The sequence below is a fragment of the Hyposmocoma kahamanoa genome, unplaced genomic scaffold, assembly GCF_003589595.1.
Source record: "Hyposmocoma kahamanoa isolate Upper Pololo Valley unplaced genomic scaffold, ASM358959v1 78, whole genome shotgun sequence".
In the NCBI taxonomy this organism is placed as follows: Eukaryota; Metazoa; Arthropoda; class Insecta; order Lepidoptera; family Cosmopterigidae; genus Hyposmocoma; species Hyposmocoma kahamanoa.
In genome coordinates this window covers 20393359-20417594 of record NW_020653945.1, presented here as the reverse complement: position 1 = coordinate 20417594, position 24236 = coordinate 20393359, and the positions used below count along the sequence as shown (strand labels likewise).

The 24236-nt window shown below is 35.0% G+C and overlaps 1 protein-coding gene across 1 annotated transcript in view; it reads left to right on the top strand.

Annotated features, from left to right (window-relative positions):
* Positions 1–24236, top strand: part of LOC113233429 (5-hydroxytryptamine receptor 2C-like) — a 71076-nt gene that overhangs the window by 8748 nt on the left and 38092 nt on the right. The window contains exons 2-3 of the mRNA XM_026468558.1: positions 9414–9516; positions 12542–12671. Coding sequence (XP_026324343.1) covers positions 9414–9516; positions 12542–12671 — 233 coding nt within the window. The remainder of the gene's footprint in view (positions 1–9413; positions 9517–12541; positions 12672–24236) is intronic.

The following is a 24236-nucleotide window of genomic DNA, read 5'->3' as shown; positions in this document are numbered from 1 at the left end:
CGAATATGGCACTCATTTCTAAATCCAAGATGGCGGACACGAGTTTTCAAATAAATGCAATATGGGTATCATTTTCGAGGTACTTGGGGGTGCTCATTGCGAATGTGGCACTCATTTCTAAATCCAAGATGGCGGGCACGATTTTTTCAAAAAAATGCTATGTGGGTATCATTTTCGAGGTATTTGGGGATGCTCAATGTGAATATGGCACTATTTGTAAATCCAAGATGGCGGGCACGATTTTTCAAATAATGGCAAGTTGGGTATCGTTTTCGAGGTATTTGGGGGTGCTCATTACGAATATTGCTTTTGTTTGAACTGTCGTGTTTGCCATCTTGGATTTAGAAATGAGTGCCATATTTGTATTGAACATTCCCAAACATCTCGAAAACGATACCCAACTTGCCATTATTCGAAAAATCGCGCCCGCATCTTGGATTTAGAAATAAGTGCCATATTCGAAACCTAAAACCGAAAATGCCATAAGCAAACATTAAAGAAAATAACTGTTGAAATAGATTAAAAAATCGCTTAAGAATGCTCCCCTTTTAAGAAAATAAAATATTTTAATATAAAATATTTCGCTTGAGTTACGAAAAGAAAGACATATAATAAGCTATCAAAGTTGTACTGGTGGTGCCAACACTATAGTAGAAACAAATATCGACGGTTAATAACCAAGACCATCTATCTACACTTTTTTCGAATTTTAGTTTTAATGCAGTTCTTTTTAAGGCCTAAATACGCATCGTTCTCTTAAAACCACTAACTCAAAATCACAATAAATAAGGAGTTATGATGTAATAGAAATACCGTCTAAGTTCCACGACGTAATAAATCTCCGGAAATACCATCTATCTACAGCGAACGCGTGCTTACTCGTTTAATGCGCGTTGCGAAGTGAGTCGAAGAGAGTGAGACCTTGACCGTTAGGCGTCAAAGTGAGATGTAACGCTGTTAGAAAGAGAGGGGATGCAAAAAATCGCGGGCGGGGGTGATGCTGAGGGTGATTTGTAGTGACAATGTTGACATTTCGTAACAATACAGGTGCGGACATGCATTCTGTGGTTTAATGTAAAGTTATTTGTTTGTGTTACGGTATAATTAGAGTAAATTGGTGAAATTACAAGTGTTACAAACGTGTATTAATAAGTAAGTATCATTATTATTTATCTTTATTGTAGTATTCGGTAAAAGTAATGCTAATATTTATTTTCATACATTGATTTGGGTTTTCAAATTGAAATACGTTAATTTTATGGCGATATGTCTTTACTTGTGGAATTATTTCATCAAATAAATATTTTTACTCGATACGTAAGTATCGCCTATGTTACATGTTTTCTAATGTAAATTAGAAAACATGTAACATAGGCGATATTGAAACCAAAATCCAGTGTTTTCGGTGTAGTTAGGTTATATTTCTGTTAATAATAAGTGCGAATTTTTTTAGTGTTTATCGTGTGAGCACTAAGGGTTTGTTTGGTTTTAAATCCGAGGTAGGTTAGGTACTACGTAACTGGACCCAGCCAAAACAAAATTTTATTTCTCAGCGCAATAACAAAAATACGTAGATAGGTGATATTTAGCATCCAAAATTAGTATTGTCAATGTGGGCAGATAGATGTTATTACTTGAAGACTTTTGGGAAAAGTTACGGTTCGGCGCCTAGATTTTAATTTGGGTATTTTTAAATGTAGAATTTGTAACGCAAACGGTAAAGTACGGTAGTAACTTATATTTTGGTTACAGTCAAAATGTCGCAATTTTGTCAAGGCTGGAGGGCTCGTCGAATTTTGGCAGAACTTAAGCAAAATGAGAGAAATTCAATAAGTTCTACATCCGGTGAGTTAAAATTTATTTAATTTAATAATTGAACTAGTTATCCAATGCTTTTTCAAAAGTTCTCTTAAATAGATATTAAATCGATGTCATCTTCTTAATGCAATAGGTAGTACCATAGATTGTACCTAGATATAAAGGTCGTATTGGTTTTCAGATGAGCATCCACAAGAAAATGCATCACCGAAAGCGCATTGCAGTATTCAGAAGTTTGAAACTCTCTCAAGTAGCGTGAATGTTGGATTCTTAGAACTTACAGATGATTACTCTAAGAAACGTATGATTGCAAATGGTTACTTGAAAAAACATGTTTCTTTATCCGATTTAACTTCTGACGCTTCAGACCGAAAATCTTTTATCAGAACGAGAAATATGTCAGCTCCACCTTCACTTCATTTTGTTTCACCTATTTCTAAAACTCCTACTCTTCCCAACTCATCTGTCTACTGTGATAATGAAGATAGCGATGTGACTTACTGTGAAAGTGAGTGCGAAGAACATGACGACGATTTTGGAGATATGAATGAAGGACGAAAGCGTCGTCATATCAGAGACGAAAATTCTTGGAAAAAAACAAAAGCTAAGAAACTTCGCATGCTTGGTGAAGAATATATTGGATATAGGAAACCGAAAGGTTGCAAAGCTGTACAAGACCAAACTCGTTCTGCAAAAATATTGGGGCCAAGGTGTACGTCAAATTTTTGTCAAAAGAGCATGGTAAGAAGTTGTCAAAAGTTCGAAGAGGAGACTAGAAAATCCATACACTATACATTCTGGAAAACTATGAACTGGGATCAACGTAGAGTTTATGTTGCTGGTCTTGTGACGCGCTCTGTTACAGCCCGCCATACAAAAGCTGCCCATGAAACTGCACGACGAGAAGGAACACTCCACTATTATTTGCCACTCGAATCAGACAAGAAAGTCCAGGTTTGCAAACAAATGTTTCTTAATACCTTATCGCTTTGTTCTTCTGCCGTACAGTCTTGGGTGAAACAAGCAGAATTTGCAATGGTGTCCAGTCAAAATATTCGTAATTCTAGGGCAAGTACCCCATTAAGCAGAAAAACCTTAACTTTGCACAATTTTTTTGACAATCTCCCAAAACTACCGTCTCATTACGCAAGGAAAGAAACGGCCAAACTGTATCTGGAACCCACATACCACTCCATGTCACAATTATTTAGAACTTATAAAAACTATTGCACAGAAAATGAAGAACCAACAGTCAGTAGATTTGCATTTGACAAGGAATACTATAAAAAAAACTTGGCATTATACGTATTAAAAAAGGACATGTGTGACACATGCGCTAGTCACCAAACTGGAAATTATGATGAACATGCCTTCCAAATGCACATTTTGAAAAAAAATAGAGCACGTCAAGAAAAGGAGGCTGACAAAAAACTTGCCAATTCTGGAAAACTCACTGTTCTTACTATGGACTTGGAAGCAGTCAAAGTTTGTCCATTTTTGACGGCGAGTGCTCTCTATTTCAAAACAAAATTAACTTGCCACAACTTTACCATCTTCAACTTAGCTACAAGACACTGCAAATGCTACTGGTTTACCGAAACAGCAAGCGATTTAACTGCTAGCACATTTGTTTCTTTTGTCATTGACTATTTAGAATTTCATTGTCTACCAAAACAATTGCCTATTATTATATATTCAGATGGGTGTACTTACCAGAATAGAAACACTATTCTTTCTAATGCTCTTCTAAATTTTAGCATCAAGCACAACATCACTATAACCCATAAGTACTTAGAACCGGGTCACACGCAAATGGAGTGTGACTCCGTTCACAGTGCCATCGAGCGAAAGCTCAAAAATAGGGAGATTCATCTCCCAAGTGATTATGTATCTATCACAAAAGAAGCTCGCACAAAAGAAAAATATGAAGTAGTCGAAGTTGACTACAGTTTCTTTAAAAATTATGCTGATTATTCTACTTTTATATACAAAACTATAAGACCAGGACGTAAAGCTGGCGATCCTGTTGTTACAGACCTGCGTGCAATTCAATACAACCCTGATGGTGGCATCCTGATAAAACTTGATTTTGACGAAGAGTGGGTGGTTTTGCCTCAGAGACAGAACAAAATTAACAGCCCTGTGGAATACTCCCAATTACATAATAGTATGCTGCCAATTTCGACGACGAAATATAATCATCTACAGCAATTAAAAGATGTGTTGCCTAAGGACTGTCATCCATTTTATGACGCATTGCCGCATTTTTAATTTTACGAATGAGAGATGCTTTGTTGATTAAATTGTATTAGTGATAAGATGTTGATTTTTAATTAAAGCCGTCAATTATAACTTTTAATTTTGTTTTTATTAAAAATACCACCTAACTTACGCAAAGTTGTACAAACATGAGCAAAAATTTTAACTAATATCAGCTAACTACAATAACTATGAAACTGATGAATATTTTTCAAATTTAATGTATACATCTTATTTCCTATACCTTTATAATAAATAATCAAACAAAAAAACAATAGAATTATTTAAAGAAAAAAAAATGAAACGTTTTTTTCGTCTCCTGTAAAGTTGGCTTTTTGTAGATAGATGGTCTTGGTTATTAACCGTCGATATATAAGTACTGTAAATTTGTTGCAATATGTGCTCCAATTCAAATAAAATTAAAATAAATAATTATTCAATAAAGCATGAACGCAGAGCCGTTAAAAGTATTATAAAATAATTAAGTGTCCCAATCACTTACAGGAGTTAACGAAAACATTTAATGTTTATTAAAGTAAATATTAGTTCAAGATGCGCAAATAAATCTAAATTACAGGCACCACTAAAATTTACGTAATATAATTATTTTGATACAGAATAGCAAAATGGGGAGAAAAAAAATTCGTTACTTTGCAACACTTTCGTATCTTGTTGCCGCGAAATTATTTTTCTGTTTTAGTGAATATTTACATAAAAATATGAGTTGAAACGCATTACTTACTTGTGGAATGCGATGTTAGTGTCTATTTTATGTTTGTCTGTTGTATTTTTACACCCATTTACCGCACATTTCGTCATTTTTAGCAAAAAATTTTGGAGCTGTTCGCGGTGCAATATGACCTTGAGCACTAACAGCCCGCGCGCTCCTGGGACGCGTTTGGAACCCTCTAACTTGCCTCACTTAGCGTGTGCGGGCTAGGTTTCTATGCGTTATTATTCTAAGTGTAAAGTATAATGGAATGTATAAATTTAAGTGCATTAACATTGTTTATCTAGGCGTTAGTCTACTATCCTCGATCATGTGTTCTATTTTCGTTGACCGTAATATATCTAGCACAAAAACTTAGTTGGAGTGCCAATCACACAGTAGTAATGATAGATCTACGTGGTACTCGCATTCCAGCTGTTAATTTTCCCTCGTTTGACTCTATTCAGCTGCAGGTTTTGTTACGCAGCAAATAAGTACCGCAATGATCTACCATCTCTAGTCCTAAGCACTGGTTGGAAAAAATTATGTGAACTGGCTGTTTTCTAAAACTTTATTTTAGTTAAAATTACAATTTGTTTTTAAAGGATAATTTTGAGCACAATTTTTAGCGTACATTCGATGCCCTCAGATATGAGTACCTGACCTCCTAACCGAAATCTTGGTTCTGAAAACCTGCTTACGCATTCAATGGAAATGTATAAATTCCAGCTTTTTGTTTAAATTTTTTTTATACTTTCAAGTCACGGGAAGAACAAGTCGTGCACCTTATGGTTAAGCTACACGCCTGTCCATAACAGTTGCAGTGCCCCTCAGACCTTTGAATCGTAGAGATCTGAGGGGCACTGACACTGCGCTCGACACCCAGAGACATAAGTTGACAAGTCCCATGTGCCTGTAATTTCACCACCACCCTTACCCTTCAAAACCGGAACACAGTAATGCTGACAGTACTGCTTTTCGGCAGAAATTAACAAGATAGCAGTACTTCCTTGGGCGAACTCTTTCACAAGGAACTCTACTGCTACTAAACTTCTACTGTGCGATCTTTGTATCAATTATAATAATAAATTATCCATTTACAAACGACAATTTTGACGATAATAACGACGGCTGGTAGGGGAGAGTGGAAGAAAAATACATGTTGTGCCGACCCCACCTAGCGTGGAATAAGGACAGGAAGAAGAGAAGAGAGAAACGACAATATTATATTTATTGGTTTCATTCAGTAATGTTTTGAACTTTATAAATCATGTTTTCTCAATTTCACAATCTTGAGTTAGGACAGTATTTGGTTTCATTTGTGACATGTGGTTTTATAATACCAAGGGTACGATATTACGTGACGTCACGATGGCGTCATATCTACCACGGAAATTTAAAATGTCGTATAGGACATGTGGGCGTAAGGCAACCATTAGATGATGAATTTAGTTCTCTATCGATCTCTATAATTGAAAATTCGATATCTTTTATAGGTCAAAAGATATAGCACGTCACGTCTTGTAGCAACTGCAATTTATTATAATTGTTTATAAACAATAAGCAATACCATTTATTCTCCATATTGATTATTTTTATTTTACAATATCATGATAATATTGAAATTTATGCAAATTTGAGATAAATAAAATGTCTTTTATCTTTACTTTCCGTCAAGAAAATGGACCAAGGTAATCGTAAATTTTTTTTTTTTGTTTAGCAAAGATTACCTAAAAAAACATCGTAACTAATTTCCTCATTACACTAATGATAGTATCCCGTAGCATACTGTTTGTTGTACGACAAAGTAGACCTAATAGCGCTCTTCTAAGTGATATTGTTAATTAGTATCTGTTTACCGTATTGGAGTCACTTTATTTATTGCCCGCTTCGTTTAGCGAAATAAATTGGCTGCTCCATTTTAGGTAGGGAGGGATTGATTTTCGATATTTATTATAAGCGAGTTCGTTTAAAAATAGAAGAGCTATTGTTTTATGACGATGGAATCAATATGACAACTAATTAAAATAGCTAAGAAATGAAGTAATAATTAAATATCCACGAAATTTCGGTAATTAGGTCATATTCACTGACTTACAAATAAATGGACGACGGGTCTAATACACAAACCACGAAAAAAATGTCCCAAGTCAACCTATTTAAACGTAGTGACATGTAAAGGAATACGAAAAAGCCAAAACGTTGAATTTAAATTGTAATGTCATCGCAGTACTGTCTAATTTTGCTTGCTTCGCTGTCAGTGGAACAAACGAAGACTAAAGCGTGAATGACGCTCTGTATACGATTTTAACGCCCTATAAGTTCGGACACTTTTTAGCGCGGACCCGACGTCCATATAATTGTAAGTCAATGGTCATATTAGTCAAAATTTTTTCCATTTCACGACTTCGTTTTATCGTACCGATGGCATGACTAGTGACGGGACAAAAACGTCGTGCGCCTGGGGGTATGCAACGCTTTAAACCACAAAGATCTGACTGGCACTGCCGCTACACTCGGTTTTATAATACCAATACCAAGAGTACGATATTACGTGAAGTCCCGATGGCGTCACATCGACGATGGACATTTGAAATGTCGTAAGGGACATTTTGTCGTAAGGGACATATTTATCCGTTAAATTCAGAATTTTGTTGTCTAATCAATCAAGAGTTTTAAGTCACAAATATTTGTGTACCATTGTCACTGTGTTCATCACCCTGAGTCATAGGTTAACAAGTCTCATGTGCCTGTAATAACCAACACAATTACCCTTCGAAACTGAAATAATGATAACCTGACATTACTGCTTGGCGGCAGGAATAGGTAATATGGCAGTACTTCCCTGGTTGAACTATCTCACAACGAGCTCTACTGCTACTTTGGTTTTTTTAATCCCAAATTCAAATTCCAAATTCCACTTATTTGCCACTCACACAAAAAAAACATAAAACATGCAAATAAAAAATCTAACCTAGACATACACTATTTACATGGCAACTAAAAACACAAAACTATATCTATGGTCAAAGATGTGTGCCGAGGATTATGAGCTCAGTATACGCTGTGCAAACTTGGTTTGATTGATTTTTAATTGATTGATTGGGCTGATTTTCAGCCAGAACCTCACTGGCAGGAGTTACGTTCTCACGTTTGTGTATCAGGTAATGTATGAAATAAAATTAGCACAGACCATTAATTTACGAGAAGCGTGAAAGTGGAAAGGAAAAAAGTAATAATTTTCACAATACAAAACCAATAGCGATTGTCAATTTTAAAACAGAAGATAAAATTTCGTTAGATAGTGAAAGAGAATAAAAAATGTTTGAAGGGGGAAAAAAAAAACAAAAGCACAACAGTTACCCCAAACAGATACTTACAAAATATGTCTAAAATTTACAACATGTTTTGATGACTTTGGGGTATTTCAGTATCCTTCTTTTGAGCAGTAAAAATATTTGACTCAGTTTGGCCTTAAAAATTGGCTGGAACATACTTTCATGCAAGAGTGATGGTAAATCATTCCCAAATCTGCTGCATGCTTAAACTTAATTTTCCAAATCGGTTCTAACGGGCAACCCACGCGTGACCTCCTCTTCCAGCACCCACAATACAATCCTTTTAGGCCACTGAGATCGTTAAATACAAAACAGAGAAAACGTTATGCAAACGTTTGTTACTCGATTTTGCTATGTATATTTCGCATTTATTTGTTTTATCAAACAAACGTTTCGGTCTCTTTACTGACTCAGTCAGCCGTGATCATGGGATCTGTAAATAACCCGAAAAGTTTGTTTGAAAAAACAAATATACTCGATTTAAATACGAAAAAATGTTTTTATTTCCAATGACGTAACAATCGTGAAACCTTAGAACGACGATACGACATTCCAGTAGAAACCGAAATGTGTGTAAAACGTAATCTAAACGGTATTCTAAAGTCTCAGTAAAAGTTTTTCCTTTAACACCCAAAACTTTCCCTTGAAACAGTTTCACTTAATTGTATTACACGATCGGATGCTTCCGACCACTTGATTACTCCACATATACTCTACGTTACGATCCGATAATTACGATAGGGTCCGAAGGGTAATTAGAATAGGGTCCGTAGATTGCTTTTTAATATGAATTGGTGAATAAAAAATTATATGCGGCGTTTATTTTGTATTCATTACAAATTACGTATTCAAACATATACATAATATTAACCTTAAAACTAAATCCAAACTCATGGTACCACGATTTCGTTTAACTAAGGTAAACGATAATTTTATGGGGAACTGTAGACGTTTTGACAATAAGATTCCGGAGCTAACATCAAAATTAAAATTAAAAGTATTTTGAATGAAGTCATATTGCAAAACTGAAGAGTATACGTTAGACAATGATGTATGGAAAGACAACATGAGTCTAGATTCCACACAATTATCATTCAAAGTGTATTCCATAGCATTTAAGTTTATTTGAAAAGAGTTAATCCCTAGAGTTTCTTGCTCGTTCTTCTCAGGGAAGTCAGCGTAGTGAACGAGGAGTAGCTTAAAAAATGACGTTTTCAAGTGTAAAAATTTAGCGTATGGAATAAATAATTATTTGACTTTGACTTGAATCAACATTTACTTTGTTTCAGGTTACTTCCCGCTTCCAGCTGTGTACTGTTTAGTTTGGATCTGTCTTGACGTTCTTCTCTGTACAGCCTCTATCATGCATCTCTGTACCATCAGTGTCGACAGGTAATTAATTAAGTATACCATTTTAAGTGTATACCTTCCAGTAGAAATGGATGGATTATATCGTGGGTTCGAATGTACCTTTTTAGAATTTAAGTGCGAAATTTTATTTGAAATTTACAAACAACTTTTAGGTGAAGGAAAACAACGTGAGAGAAACCTGCAGACATTCGCAAGGCAATTTAATGGTGTGTGTTAGCTACAGCGTGGTAGCTACAGCCCAATCAAATTTATTTTTTATCTAATCTTATATTGCAATTAACAAAAGGAAAACACAAACAAAAGATTCTGCTTATTTCTAAAAGAAAGTTCTTCCTGCAGATCTAAATACCGGACACAATAACTAAAATAACAGGTTTACGTACACAATAAAATAATAATTATGCGAAACAAAAACAATATAAATAACATTAAACTACATCAATACTTATTTAAACACATATTCTATAATATAATACATATCACTCATTTTGAAAATAGCTAGCGATTTAATTACTTCCTTGAAAAGTAATAGGAAGTGTGTTCGCAAAGTCTGACCGCATGAACAGTGATGGAGCTCACTCCTCCTCCAATAGAATTTATATTTATAGAATAATTATTATATTATTCAAATCAATTTAAGCCGTGTTTCATCATCCCTTCGCTATTGACTTACATAACATCAGACTTCCTTGGGTCATGAAGACAAAATAAGTCAGAGAATACAAATTATCACAATCTAGTCATGTTCCGTTGGCATCAATCAGCTCTTACATGTTGGTATATGTAGTAAACAGTATCTTATGAATGACTCAGCTATAGAACGTTGTCTGACAAGTACTAAAGTTTTTCTATTTGGCCTATAATGTAAGTATGCTGACATTTTTATTATTTTTCCTTTAACTTTGTGTATACTGTGTTATTCATTCTACTGTACTTTTTATAATATATTTTTTTTTACAATATCAAGTGACGGGACGAACAAGCCGTACGCCTGGTGGTAAGCGACACGTCTGCCCATAACAGATGCAGTGCCGCTCAGAGCTATAAATCGCAAAGATCTGAGGGTCCTTGCACTGCGCCCGTCACCATGAAACATAAGTGGAGCTTACCATAAGGCGCACGACTTGTTCGTCCCGTCACTTAATATTACAAAAAAAAATTAAGCGTTACATTAACAACCCTTTCATGCGCCTGTTATAATAAAACTATAATATTAGTCGATAAAATAAACACAGAGAATGGTGCTTATAGCTCAGCTACTTTAGATTATATCGGAAATCACGCGAAAAGCGGAAATATCTCGCATTATTCCCACGATTTAGCAACGACATAAAAATGTAGCCGTGTTTTTCCAGAGCCCTGCCTCTAACGCATTAACACAATAAAACTGCGCAGAAAAATGAGCCTTAATATTCACGGCAGTTCGTAAAATTTATATTTTTCGCCTCAGACTTGGGATTCATTTACATTAATCATTTATATTATTAGCGTACAAATTTAATTTTCGTATGTTGGGAATATGTGTTAATAGGATATTGAACTCTAGCCTTAAGTGGAGAAACGGAATCAAGTATCAATTCCGTAGAAAAGTTATTAATGAGAAATTTTTATTATGTTACCAAGAATAAGCAAACGACATTACTTTGTTTTTAACCGACTTTAAAAAGAGGAGGTTCTCAATTCGACTGTATTTTTTGTGGCAATTGTGAACCGATTTTGCTGATTCTCTTTTGTTGGAAAGAAGTACCTCAGTATTGGTCCCATTTAAATTTGAAGGATATAATTCCACCTTTTGCCAAAATTGTAACACCACGAACGTTTGATGTCGGTTTTCTTTTTATAAAAAAGTTATAATTTTTCTTTTACTCTTTCATCTATTCCATTCTTTATTGTGGTTCACAATCAAATAGTAAATTACTGGTCCACTATAGTCTGGTTGTTGTATCCTATGACCTAAGGCAGGTGTCCTCGCTTAGGTATCCTCTATTTGTACTAAGTGCTATACTAATAGTGGATAGGTACCTAAGTAAGGGCACCAACTATATCAATCATTTGACACATGTCTCCTAGTTTACTAATTTTAAATACTTTCATTTGTATGTCTATAGAGTGTCAGTGGCAGGATTTTATACGTTTGTTATTCTCCTAAAAGTTAAAAGTGGTAGCATGTCAGGGGCTAGCTACCGAGCTACTTATTCAACTGCCATTGCATTTATTTTCTTTTTTCTTTTTTTTGTTAATTCTGCTCTTCAATGGCGACTCCATTGCATGTCAAAGGCGTAGTCTACTAATATTATGTATATTGAATTTAAAGACTAACTGATTACATTAGATACCATGATTATCGTAGTACTTTTAGTACGGCAACATCGATTAATTGAATTAATGCCATTACTGTCAGTGTAGTGAGACTCAACTGCCATTGCACCTGGATTTTAGCAGAGTAACAAATCGACACCTCCTTTTTTCATGGATATCCTCCGCCCGACTAAAACCTGACGATGTTACCTCTCCTCACTATGTACCGGAGTCACGGGTGAGCTTTCGCATTCTTCCGCGACTCCGACGGTGAGCGACTGGTAGTCGAACCCCGTCTTGCTTTCTGGGGAGGGATGTTACCTCCCTGTCAGCCGTCTTAAGAGGTGGACGTGGAACACGAACGCCGCCATCTCGGGCCCCTCAGTAACGAACGGCAAATCGATACCTCCTACGCCAACTTTTTTTTTTGGTCATTTTCTATTATTTTTGTAACAGCCATATTTATTTATTAATGCTCCCTGAATTTTTTGAGACAAAAAACAAAATTCTAAAAGTTCAAAAAAAAAATGAAATTAGTGCAAAAAAAGGAAATAAAAACAGAACAGATCCAAAAATTTTATTGGCTTAGTGTTCATTCTAGGTATCGAAATATTCTCATAATTGCGATATTTCAATCTCAGTGGAACCTGAATAAATCATTGGTTTCGAGAACATTAGCAGACTTGGGGCCCTGAAAATAGCTGCTGCTGAAACAACACAGAAAACTAAAACAACATCTTCGTTTCAGGTATCTCTCTCTCCGGTACCCGATGCGCTTCGGCCGCAACAAAACGCGCAAACGGGTGACTGTCAAAATCGCCTTCGTTTGGATCTTATCTACGGCCATGAGTCTTCCACTGAGTCTTATGTACTCTAAGGTATGTTATTTTTTTTTCATAAACGATCAAAAACAAAGTGAGATCATAAAGTAGTAGCGTTTATATTGGTATAAATAAGAATTTTTCTTCGCGGACATAAAGGAGCTTCAGAAACCCAAAAGTACTACAAAGTATGATTTTATGATTAAAAAATTACGCATAAGAAAAAACATTATTTCAAGCAAGTGCTTATTGTGCGAAGACATTTCCAGGTGACTTTTTTTGTAAAATGTTATCGAAAGTTGTTTGTGCCTGAACAGAATTAGTGACACTAATCTTAAACTTAAAAAAAAGAGTTAAACTCTTTCACAAGGAGCTTCACTGTTGCTAATATTTATTTAGACAAACTTAGTCCAGTACTTGCCACCTTATATTTCTGCCTCCAAACATTAATGTGAACATGCGTTGCAGTTTTGAAGGATAAGGGTGCTAGTGAAATTACAGACACATGGGACTTGTCAACTTATGTCTCCGGGCGACGGGAACAGTGGCAATGCCCCTCAGATCTTTGCAATTTAAGCTCTGAGTTGCATTGCAACTATTATGGATAGTATTGTTTACCACCAGGCGCACGAGTTGTTCGTCCCGTCATTTGGTATCATCAAAAAAATCTTTTAACATCGATTTGCTTAACCTTAATTGAAAAAAATCAAAAATAAATTAATTGTATTGTTTTAGTTTTATGTAACTTTTTTAGTTCAGGTTTATTTAAGGTCTATTTTTTATTTTGACAACTTCTACAGCCGGGTGGCTTGCCACCGGTTTTCATGGTGTCACCATCACTGAGGTTCCGGGTTTGATCCGCGGCCGGGTCAATGTAGAAAATAACTTTTCAATACTGTTTCAAGTCCGGGTGTTTGTGGTAGTAAGCACTTTAGTAACATGGGATAAGAGCAACGTATGTGATATTGACCAATATTTATTTACTTGTTTCACATTGAGAAGCTGCAATTTATCAAAGCTACCCTAATTTCTAGTGACAACAAATAAATCAACTAGATAGCGCTTTTAGACAGCTTTTATTTTGTTTAGGGTCAGCGCCATCTACCAATATTAGCAAGCGTTAATTTATAAATTAGTTTGTGACACATAATGTCATTTATTGACACGCATTTGTCAAAGTTCAGATAATAAGTTTAGCTCCTGTTCAATATTTGAATAATATTATGAGGGTAACAAAACTGACTTCCTATATTTTATATTAAAGAGAAATTAATTGATATCCACAGCTATTTACATAATGTAAACTACTTACAGGCTATCAGTACCATCTAAACATAAGACAGAATTTTAACCTTTTTTAGAGTTACGATCTGTAGTATGCAAATTAGCAGTTCTCTTGAGTGATTGATCCATGATATATACCATATATTTATTCTATAAAAAAAATGAGATGATTAGAAAGACAGTTCAGCTTGAAAGTGTGTTGTCAAACTTTTCTTATATTTTTATATAATATTTCGAATCGAAATATAAAACCAAATCGAATTTAACTTCAATGCAGTTTTAAAAGCATTTACTGAAAATTAAGAAACTAGTAAATGCGGATAATTAATACCAAAATCATTATTTTAACAAACCCAATTAAAAAGCACTCTTGACACCAATTATGAAATATTTTTTAATGAGAAATTTATTACGTGTTCATTAACGAAGTCTTTGTTAAAAAATAAACACTACATCAAATTTGAAATGTTATAATATCATTATAACGTTAATTCGAGCTCTAGTTAGGAAATGGACATTACATTTAGTTAAAGTGTATTTCATATCAAATCCATATACATAGATACGATATTAACTGCTTATGTGGCCGAACGGTTACCATGCTAATAATATTTGTATGACCTACATTTATTTCTCTCTTGACTCTGGGTGTAATTTGTGGTCGTCTGTCCATGTGTGTGTCCGTGGCACCTGCAACAGGGTTTCCCTAGTGCGGGCCTAGAGTACGTATGTTAAAAAAACTTAAAAAAGAAGATAGGAGTAGTTTATCATTGTCTACATTAATTAACAATAGTCCATTGTTGAATACTATCCCAGGCATAAGATAGTTGTAGTCTAAGGCTGCTGTTGTCACGAAATTTGGCCTGCGGGCAACGCTATCATAGCGCTGATAAGGCACCTTCTGCGCTCTCGTTCCATTGTAGACCTTATCTTTGCTCCAGGGCTTGGTACTGGTTAAGAGAAAATCCATTTACTTAAAAAAAAACATAATTTTATCATTTTTCTTCATTTTTTCTATCAATTAAAAATCCGACTATTAGTTACATTTGACAGTGGATGCCGTTGAAACAATTTCTACAAATTATTTTCCAATAATTTGGACAGTGCAAAGTTGCCATTTAAATAACTGTTTCTACAAATTATCTCACAAAAAAATGACAGATAATAAACCAAAAACAAAATATCGATTTTCCTGTAAAAAAAGTTTAGTTCTCGTTATGTATACAGGGTGTAAACGTTAAGTGTTCCCAGGCGATTATTCCATAAATATGAACATTTTACACATTTCTAGTTTTCTTTTTAAGAAGTTTACTCGTTAGATATCGTACTTTTGATATCAGTTTAAAGCTTTTTAATATCACTTATATTTATTGAATAATCTCCTGGGCGCACTTAACAATTACTCAGTATATTTTAGTAGTAACGTTTTTAAGAAATTATGTTTTCTAAGTAATACAAATTCTAAACAAACATCTAATGTAACAAATCAAATAGAAATGAAAGAAAAGAAAGATAATTTTGAAGACAAATTGAACAATAAGAATTTCTAATTTAACTTTGAATCGAATCTCAAACGGTTAACAACTTTTATGGTTAAAGTAGCGTAAAGTTTTTAGAGGATACACAGAGGTAGCGTGTCTAGCAAATAACGAAATTTCAATTAAATGTTCCGAATTTTTTATATGAAATAGTTACATTGGCATCGATTGCTCAGGAAATTTGAATTCTATTTGTAGGGTCATTTCTAGTTTGAAACGCGGTTATATTTACTGAAGGAATACCCCTTTGCGTCAAGTATATGTACTGGTTATATATGTGATTGAGTAGTACTGCAAATTAAATAACCATCTCACTATGAAATATGAGTCTGACAGCTCGCAGATCTGTAAAAGTATAAAATCCCTAAACTAAGCAAATGTCAAACATCTTACGAGGACATAAACCTAGGGAGCCATGAGATCTCTATTGACGCTTTAATCCTAAAGGTCCCAGGTCCAATTGGACAACATGACACGCGTTACTCTGATCCCAAAGTAAGTAACTAAATCTCTTGTGTTAGGGAAATCTGAAACGACCACGGTACCACAAACACCCAAACCAGAGTAGAAAATACAATGCAGGAAAGTGTGGGTTCTATATTGACCCGGTCGAGGATCGAACCCGGGGCCTCAGAGATGGTTATACCATGTAAACCGGTGTTGCAACCACTCGACCACGGAGGTCGTCAATGATCCAAATAAGACGGGATAAACTCCTGAAAAAACTCAGGCTCCATTCACAATTCACTTTTGAATTTAGTTCCATCTTCGTCGTTCCACTTGCGGTCGACTTTATAATATCCAAAACAATCTATCCTTATGTCTTAGACGTAAAAACCATTAGCACGAAACGCTTTGCTTCATCTTTCCTAATGCGCAAAGCGAATGAATTAAATACGGCAGAACCTGTTTCGTGAAAAGTACAATTTAATACTATTCAAGGTTAGATTGAAAAGGCATTTTTTAGACAAACTCGTATTTCCGTCGGTTACAATGTCGATTAACATCAAATGACATTATGCCAGGCGTATGACTATTAAAAAACCAATAAATCTTATCGGTGAACATCATGCTGCATCAGTCCACGTTCTGTCTTCAAATGTTAACATATTGTTCTTAACAAACACAAAGAAAAATTCCTTCGATCCGACTGGACTCGAACCAGCGACTTTTCGCCAAACCGGGGCTATCGCTCTCTCAACTGAGCTACCTTAACAAATCAACGAACCTTACGAACTTCACTATGCAAATTTTTTTTGTTTGTTTGATCTTTGTATCAATAATAAAAATAAACTATTGTGGAGTGAAAATACTCCAAAATATGTCATGATTTCAATAAAATAAATATGTTAACATAATTTACAATATGAATGAGATTGTAAAATAAAATGATGTGAAATTGTATGGCGTATAATAAATAGGTTTGTAGTCGTTCTCGACGTTGTGTCACAAAATGGTTGCGTGTAAGCATTTCCCGAATCGAATTGCGTTTGGGGAATATTCCCTTCAAAGTTTAGGGTCAGATTCTTGAGTCGAATTAATTTTGAAATCAAATGCCTCATCCTTTTAGATTGAATTTCAAATCAACGTTAAATTACAAATCCTGATAGGTTTGTGCTTTATAAAAATAGGGTTATGGACTTGATGAATTTCCTTTTTTAACCGATTTCAAAAAGGAGGAGGTTCTCAAATCGACTGTAGGTTTTTTTTTTTTTGTACGTATGTTACGCGATAACTCCGGTATTTGTGAACCGATTTTCATGATTCTTTTTTTGTTGGAAAGGGGATACTTTCATAGTGGTCCCAATTCATTTTGAAGAAAATCAACCACCTCCAAGGGTGGCTGTTCACGCATGAAGATTCATTTTTATAAATAGCGCCTAAGTTTTACTAAGGAGCAATTATTTTAATGGTTGATTTTGCTATTTCTCCAATCCAAGGTGTTTTTCTCTCCATATAGTGAGAACTAATTTTTATTATCTCCAGTGTCAAGTCCTGTATAGTGGCGAATTTAAGGATATTTCAATAAAACTTAGCCAATAGACGTAATTCAATATACTTTTGAGGTTGATTTTTTTTAGTACTCTGTACTGATTATGTAAATATATATCAAAATTGTGGTGACAAATAACACATATCGGGAGGTTTCGGGATTAAAAACCTATCTAAATTTGTTACTAAAGTACTGAATACGATACAATTCCTTATTTTAAAACCAAATTACATAATTATATATATAATTAGTAACTTTTTAACGTTTTCGACGCGTCAATCACTGCGATGGCTGGATAAGGAGGTCTAGATTTAGTATACCGGTTGAAAATGATTTTTTCTAAATTGGTTTTACTCTTGGTGTTTTGGGCGTGCCCAAAGTAAATTCTGTTCCTCTGGTACTTACAAATTAAATTCCTTGTTCGTGGCCAGGTAATTGATGTGGTTATCTGGCACTAAATCAATGTTCACAAATTTAGCAACAAGAGTGCGACCATTTACTATCCGGTCTTTCATTATTTAGGATTTATTCAATTTGTTATCTTGCACCAATTATCGTTTTAAAATATCGACGAATTGGACCAATATTTGTGGAATTAAATGAATTTAAAATAAATTTAAAGATATTAAGATGATGTTTTGGCACTTATTTTCGAACGCTCGAACTATGCGTCCTCGTCGACATAAGGCGTCGAGTATATAACTAGAAATAGAGACGAAATGTTATTTAATTTGTTTGAAAACTATTCTGCCAAATCATTACGGTGACAACTGCGCTCCGATTGGCCAGGCCGATTTCAAAATAATTGATGGGTGTCGTCAATTGCTGCACTTCAAAGCGACCAGTTTAACTTGAGTTTTGCCATAATGAACGAAAATGGAAAAATTACATATTTAATATTTAATTACCGACGAAATGTGATTCCGTTTGTTTTGTAATTAGATGTTTTGCTTTTTTCCTACACCACCGAATGGAACAGCCCCCCATAGTCAGAGATATTATCTTTATTACAATAAATACAGAATATTTTTGGAATATACAAGGACGTACATACATGTCAGTTGTTGGCGCTGTACTATTTCAGTTTTCTAATTTATGATTTTAGTGAAAACGAAAGTTGATACCTATTTAAAAATGATATAAAGCCTATTTGCCTGATGAGTTGGCAGGGATGGATGGCCCTTATTTCGTCACTATTTCTGGTTATATACTCAATGACATAAGATATCGCTTGCAAATTTACCTCAACTGTACTTAATACTATTAGACATGAATTGGGTTTTATAATAGAGTATTATAGCACGTTTACACAGTGTTGACTGCCACTTTCGACAGACATCCCTTCACTTTACCGAAGGAGGCGTATTTGGCGTGTTATTTACACCGAGTCGATCACCGCCCTTTCGCTAAGCGAATGCGGCTGACGAAGGCGGCGCGGTCGATGTACTGTTTATATTGAGTCCGAAATGACCAAGTCATTTTAAAAACAAGAGACACAACAAATCCTTCGAAACGTAAACAAACTGATCGGATAACAATCTGCAGCGCAATCTTTATCTCTAGGGGTTCGATTTTTTATACATGATCCCGAAGAAATTCATTAATTCGGGCTTCAGCAATCGTCACCGACTCGTACATATTTATAAATACATTTGTTTCTTTTTGTGATTTATAATATTCACCACTGCTGGTTATATTCACCACAATCTTATCCATATACAGCGCGCAAATTTAACAATGCCGTCAACCCATCTCGGAGCATGACGTGCCACGATTACTTTAACCACTGCTTGGCCACCATTCAGTTATCGCTTTATCCCATCTGTCATCACCACACCTCGTAATATATTTGTATTCGTTTAATAATAGCGATCTTATTTTTCATAAATTCTTTGACACTAAAAATACTTTTAAGCTAACTAATCAATATTTTTTGTCTTAAATAGACGATTGTTCTGTAATTAATAGGACAATAGAGAGAGTGCTGTACGTGCACCCGGGGTCACTCACCCAAGGCATTATCCTTTTGAGCACCGAATGAAGTCTGTTTAAACGAGTTGATATGAGGTCAGGAGCTGATTGAATAAGGTCCCCGTGTGGGCTGGCTTGCACAGGTAATAGTGACCTTTAACCTATGGTTGATAGGGAGGAGCAAAATAAACATAGCTTACGTAGGAAGATATGGACCTGTTCTATAAGTGAATGTCCTTCCAAAGTTTATCAATAATTCTTACGCATTTTAGCAAAACAGCTTGTGTTATATAATCTCGTTTCCCGAGCTTCTGACTTTATTTGCTGACGTTCAGTGGCCGAATGTGAAAAGAAAATACTGGCATCGGAGAAACGATATCTATACATCTGAACTGCCACGGCCACTGCGTAAGACACAAATATATATTACAAATATATATTATATTGGACAAACGATACGAAGTATTTCTACCCGCGTCAAAGAACATATAGCTGATGTCAAACACCTTCGCGTAAACGAGTCTGCAGTCTGCGAGCATGTCATGGATAAACCTACACATTTAGTGAAGTTTGACAAACCCCAGGTCCTTGCAAAAGAAGTCCGTTATCTACCCAGGGCGCTGCGAGAGGCCATAGAAATTAAAAATTTTACTAATTTCAACAGGGAAGATGGTTTCTCCGTACCACCAGTTTGGGATTCAGTATTTAATCTGATGAAAAATCCCAAACAAACATAAGACTGCAGTACTAATTAATATGTTTTAATTTATCCTAATTTCCACAAATAATTCATTAATAATAAATTTAACTTAACAAAAATTGATATTGTTATAATAAAATAATTTGTAAAACAATGTAGGGTAAATTGGAATGCTTCTTTGTAAAATTAAAAATAAGGTATATAATTAATAACTTTTGTAACTATAGTGAAAAAAATAGGGTAGTTTGCATTACATAGGGTGCACTATAAATTTCTGGATCTAGCTACTTACATAAACAATATTTAAAAAGTAATTACAACATTTGAAAATGGAACTCTTTGGGCCCGAAACGTTGGTTTGTTTGAAAAAACAAATATACGCGATTTAAATCCGGAAAAATAGTTTCATTTCCTATAGGGCACAAAGTTTATTTTTATGATACTAAGTGACGGGACTATAAGAAGTCATGCATCTGGTGACAAGCGACACGCCTACTCGTAAATGTTGCAGTGCTACTCGGAGTCGCAAAAATCTGAAATGCACTGCCGCCCTTCTTCTGCTTATTGCACTGATGGCATACACTATAATACTTTCAATCGTGGAAAGGATCGCCAACGACGCAGGGTGCACCAGACGTACAGGAAAGTACGTCATACAGGGAGGCTCCTTTTGTGCACCCCATTTTTTATGATTTTCAGTGACGTAAAGTGGACAAGTCCCATGTGCCTGTAATTTAACTCTTGCTCTCACCCTTCAAAACCGGTACGCAAAACTGCTGAAATCACTGCTTCGCGGCAGAAATAGGTAAGGTGGTAGTATTTCCATGGCCGAATTTCGGTCTTCCGAATTTTTATCGTTAAAAAGAATATGTCTATATTAGTTCAAGAATGTAAACCATGCCGGCTGTTACAAAAAGGTGCACCATTTTAACATAATTGTAACTTTTATAAAAAAAAGAAACCGAACTCAAAAGTTTTATTGAAATCGGTTACCGGAAAGCGCACGAAACCGGATTCATCCTCTAGTTTTCCGTCCTTGGAGGTGGAATATCAAATTCCAACAAAAAAGAAACATAACAATCGGTTCACAAACTATCCTCTGTATATATATACAAAGAAAATACAGTCTAATTGAGAACCTCTTCGTTTTTATTGAAGTCAGTTAATAAAATAATTTTGATTGTACTATAAATACATAACACTTTTCACTTCTCATGCTCTTAAACTTCGTATTTATGCTGGGTGTAGGTTGCATAAAATAGGATTTTATGCTCTAGTGCATAAAATAAAAAAAATCACATTAAATATCTCTAATTGTTGTAATTTTACATTCAATTTTAATTAAATAATCGTTTATTTGTAATATTGCTGTTTAATTTCCTCGCAATCGAAGTGAAAAGCAAAGTGTATAACTCGTTCATTAAACCCATTTTACCCTCGACTTAAGTATCCATGTATATACTCGTCTCGGGTAAAATGACGCGTTTTACGCACTTGTTGTACAATCTACATGCTTAATGCGCTGTCAATCAGAAATTTGTATACGGATGTAAAAAATTGTAATTAAGTTTTTTTATCTCTTTTTTACAATTAAAAATTGTAAAAAAGAGATAAAAAAAACTTGTGATTCATTAATCGTTTGCCTTGTGAATTCATTTATTCCGGAATTTCAAGGAAGGTATTACGCAGCCTATTTGTATACTTCAAACAAATACACTGTGTCTATTTCGATCACTGGTAATAAGTCCTTGTAAAGTATAGTAGACTTTCCATAGAGATTGCCCTTTCTACTCGTAAAAGCCTTGACATACAATTAATTAAGAACCTGAAATAATGCACGACTCATTCTTTTATCACGCACACTGTACCCGTTACCTGAATAATTAAATGTTACCAACAACACAGCAAGTCTAATCAATTATACTGCACTCGACAAAAAGCGGCAACTCAGGAGACGCAATTTTCATAGCATTCCGAATAGAGATGGATGAAGATTAAATCATTTGTTACTTTCGAAGACAACAGCTTTCGAATTATTCGATTGGGAAATACATATCTTCAAAGAGTTTCGATAATGAAAGCCATTGGACTGATTAATTAATCCTCAATTGCTTTCGGTCATAATCATAACAACAAGATTTTTTTAACCGACTCCAAATAAATAGGAGGTTCTCAGTTCTACTGTATTACTTTTTGGATGTATGTTATGCGATAACTCGGCGTTTATGAACCAATTGTGATGATTCTTTTTTTGTTAGAACTCCCTTTCCAACAAAAAATAATCATCAAAATAACCGATTTCAATAAAATTTGGGAAATAGATGTAATTCCACGAACTTCTGAGGTCGGTTTTTTTAGTACTCTATACTTATGGTAATGGCATAATCATTACCATAAGTATAGAGTGCTAAAAAGAGTAACAAGTGACGGTTCGAACAAGTCGTGAGCCTGATGGTAAGCGACACGGCTACCCATAACAGTTTCAATGCCACTGAAACCTTTAAATCGCAAAGACCTGATTGACACTGCCACTGCGCCCATCACCTTGGGATATAAGTGGACAAGTCCCATGTAATTTCACCAGCAGTACTTATCTTCTCTTTCGTATCACTCTAGACAGAGTGGTCGTGGTCATCACTGAGTACGTTTGTTAACGGCTGATGTGGTTTGCCTCACGACATCTCGCCATCTCGCTCTGTTAGTGGACTCCCTCGTGCGGTCATGCAAAAGACCGCCCACTGCAGATTTTATTTGATCGGTCCATCGAATGAGTGACTTTCCGCGCAGTCTAGTGACCTCCACTCTACTTTGCACAATAAGACGCTTTATGGAGTCAAAATTCCGTCTTGAGACGTGATCGAAGAATTTTAAGATGCGTGTTTGCACCACAGTTGACAGACGCTGCTTAATGCCGAGTTCTTGGAGTATGGAGGCGTTTGAACGAAAGTCTAGTACAGTGTTCTCGTTTTAAAGGGTAAGGGTACCCAACTTTAACTGTGTAGCCGAATGTCTGTCTAAGTTACTAATATTATTACCTGTTTTATCATACCAAGTGACTGAACGAACAAGTCGTGCGCCTTATGGTAAGCCACACACCTGTCCATAACAGTTGCAGTGCCACTCAGATATTTAATTCGCAAAGATTTGAGGGGAAATGCCACTGTACCCGTCACCCTGAGACATAAGTTGTCAAGTCCCATGTGCTTGTAATTTCACCAGCACCCTTGCTTTTAAAAATTGGAACGAAGTAATGCTCACATTACCATTGCTTGTCGGCAGAACAGCTAAGGTGGCAGTACTTTTCTGGACGAACTCTTTCACAAGGTTCTATTGCACGTTAAATGGTATAAAAAATCACATGGTATGAATTTTGTTCCACATTGTATAATTGATAGACTAGTTTTTCTTTACTATGTAATAATAACTCAAGTAAACCATTAATGAGCAAAAATGTTTTTTTGAATACAAATAAATTGAAAAACCGAATAATTCAAAATGAACTTTTTTGTCCCATCACTAATTCTTGTGGATTAATTCGATTCACATAATGGTTTCCGCTAAGGTTTGGGCGGTGATTTTAAAAATAATTTGTTGCTCACCGCCTTCTTCTTTTACTTTTTTTTGTCGAGAATTCCTTTTGCAGATTTGAATATAAATTATGAATCCTTAAATATTTCACAAACAGAGCAATTTCAAAGCTTATTATGAGCTAAAATAAATTCAGATAAAATCGAATTGTATTGTGTATTTCTAAGGTGTACAATTTTTGTTCATCTATAAATACACCGAAGTGTTTAATAAAAGATCTTGTGACTGGTTATTGAATTCAGGATAACACATTTGATATTGTCGGCGGGATTATAATCGCCTTCAGCTTCAGTTTCATCAAAACTAAAATTATAAATGCGACAATAACACTGTCTGTTACGTTTTCACGTCTAAAGTGAGCCAATTTTGATGAATTTTAGTGTAGAGATAGATGGTATCTAAACGACGGCCATAAGCTACCATTTGTCACGAAAATAAATCTTAAATAGGAGCGAATTAAGGCGAACGAACGAAAATTTGTAGAGATAACCAATAAAACTATGAACATTAGTACAGTACAGTGGGCTACTCGAAGTAATTATACTACG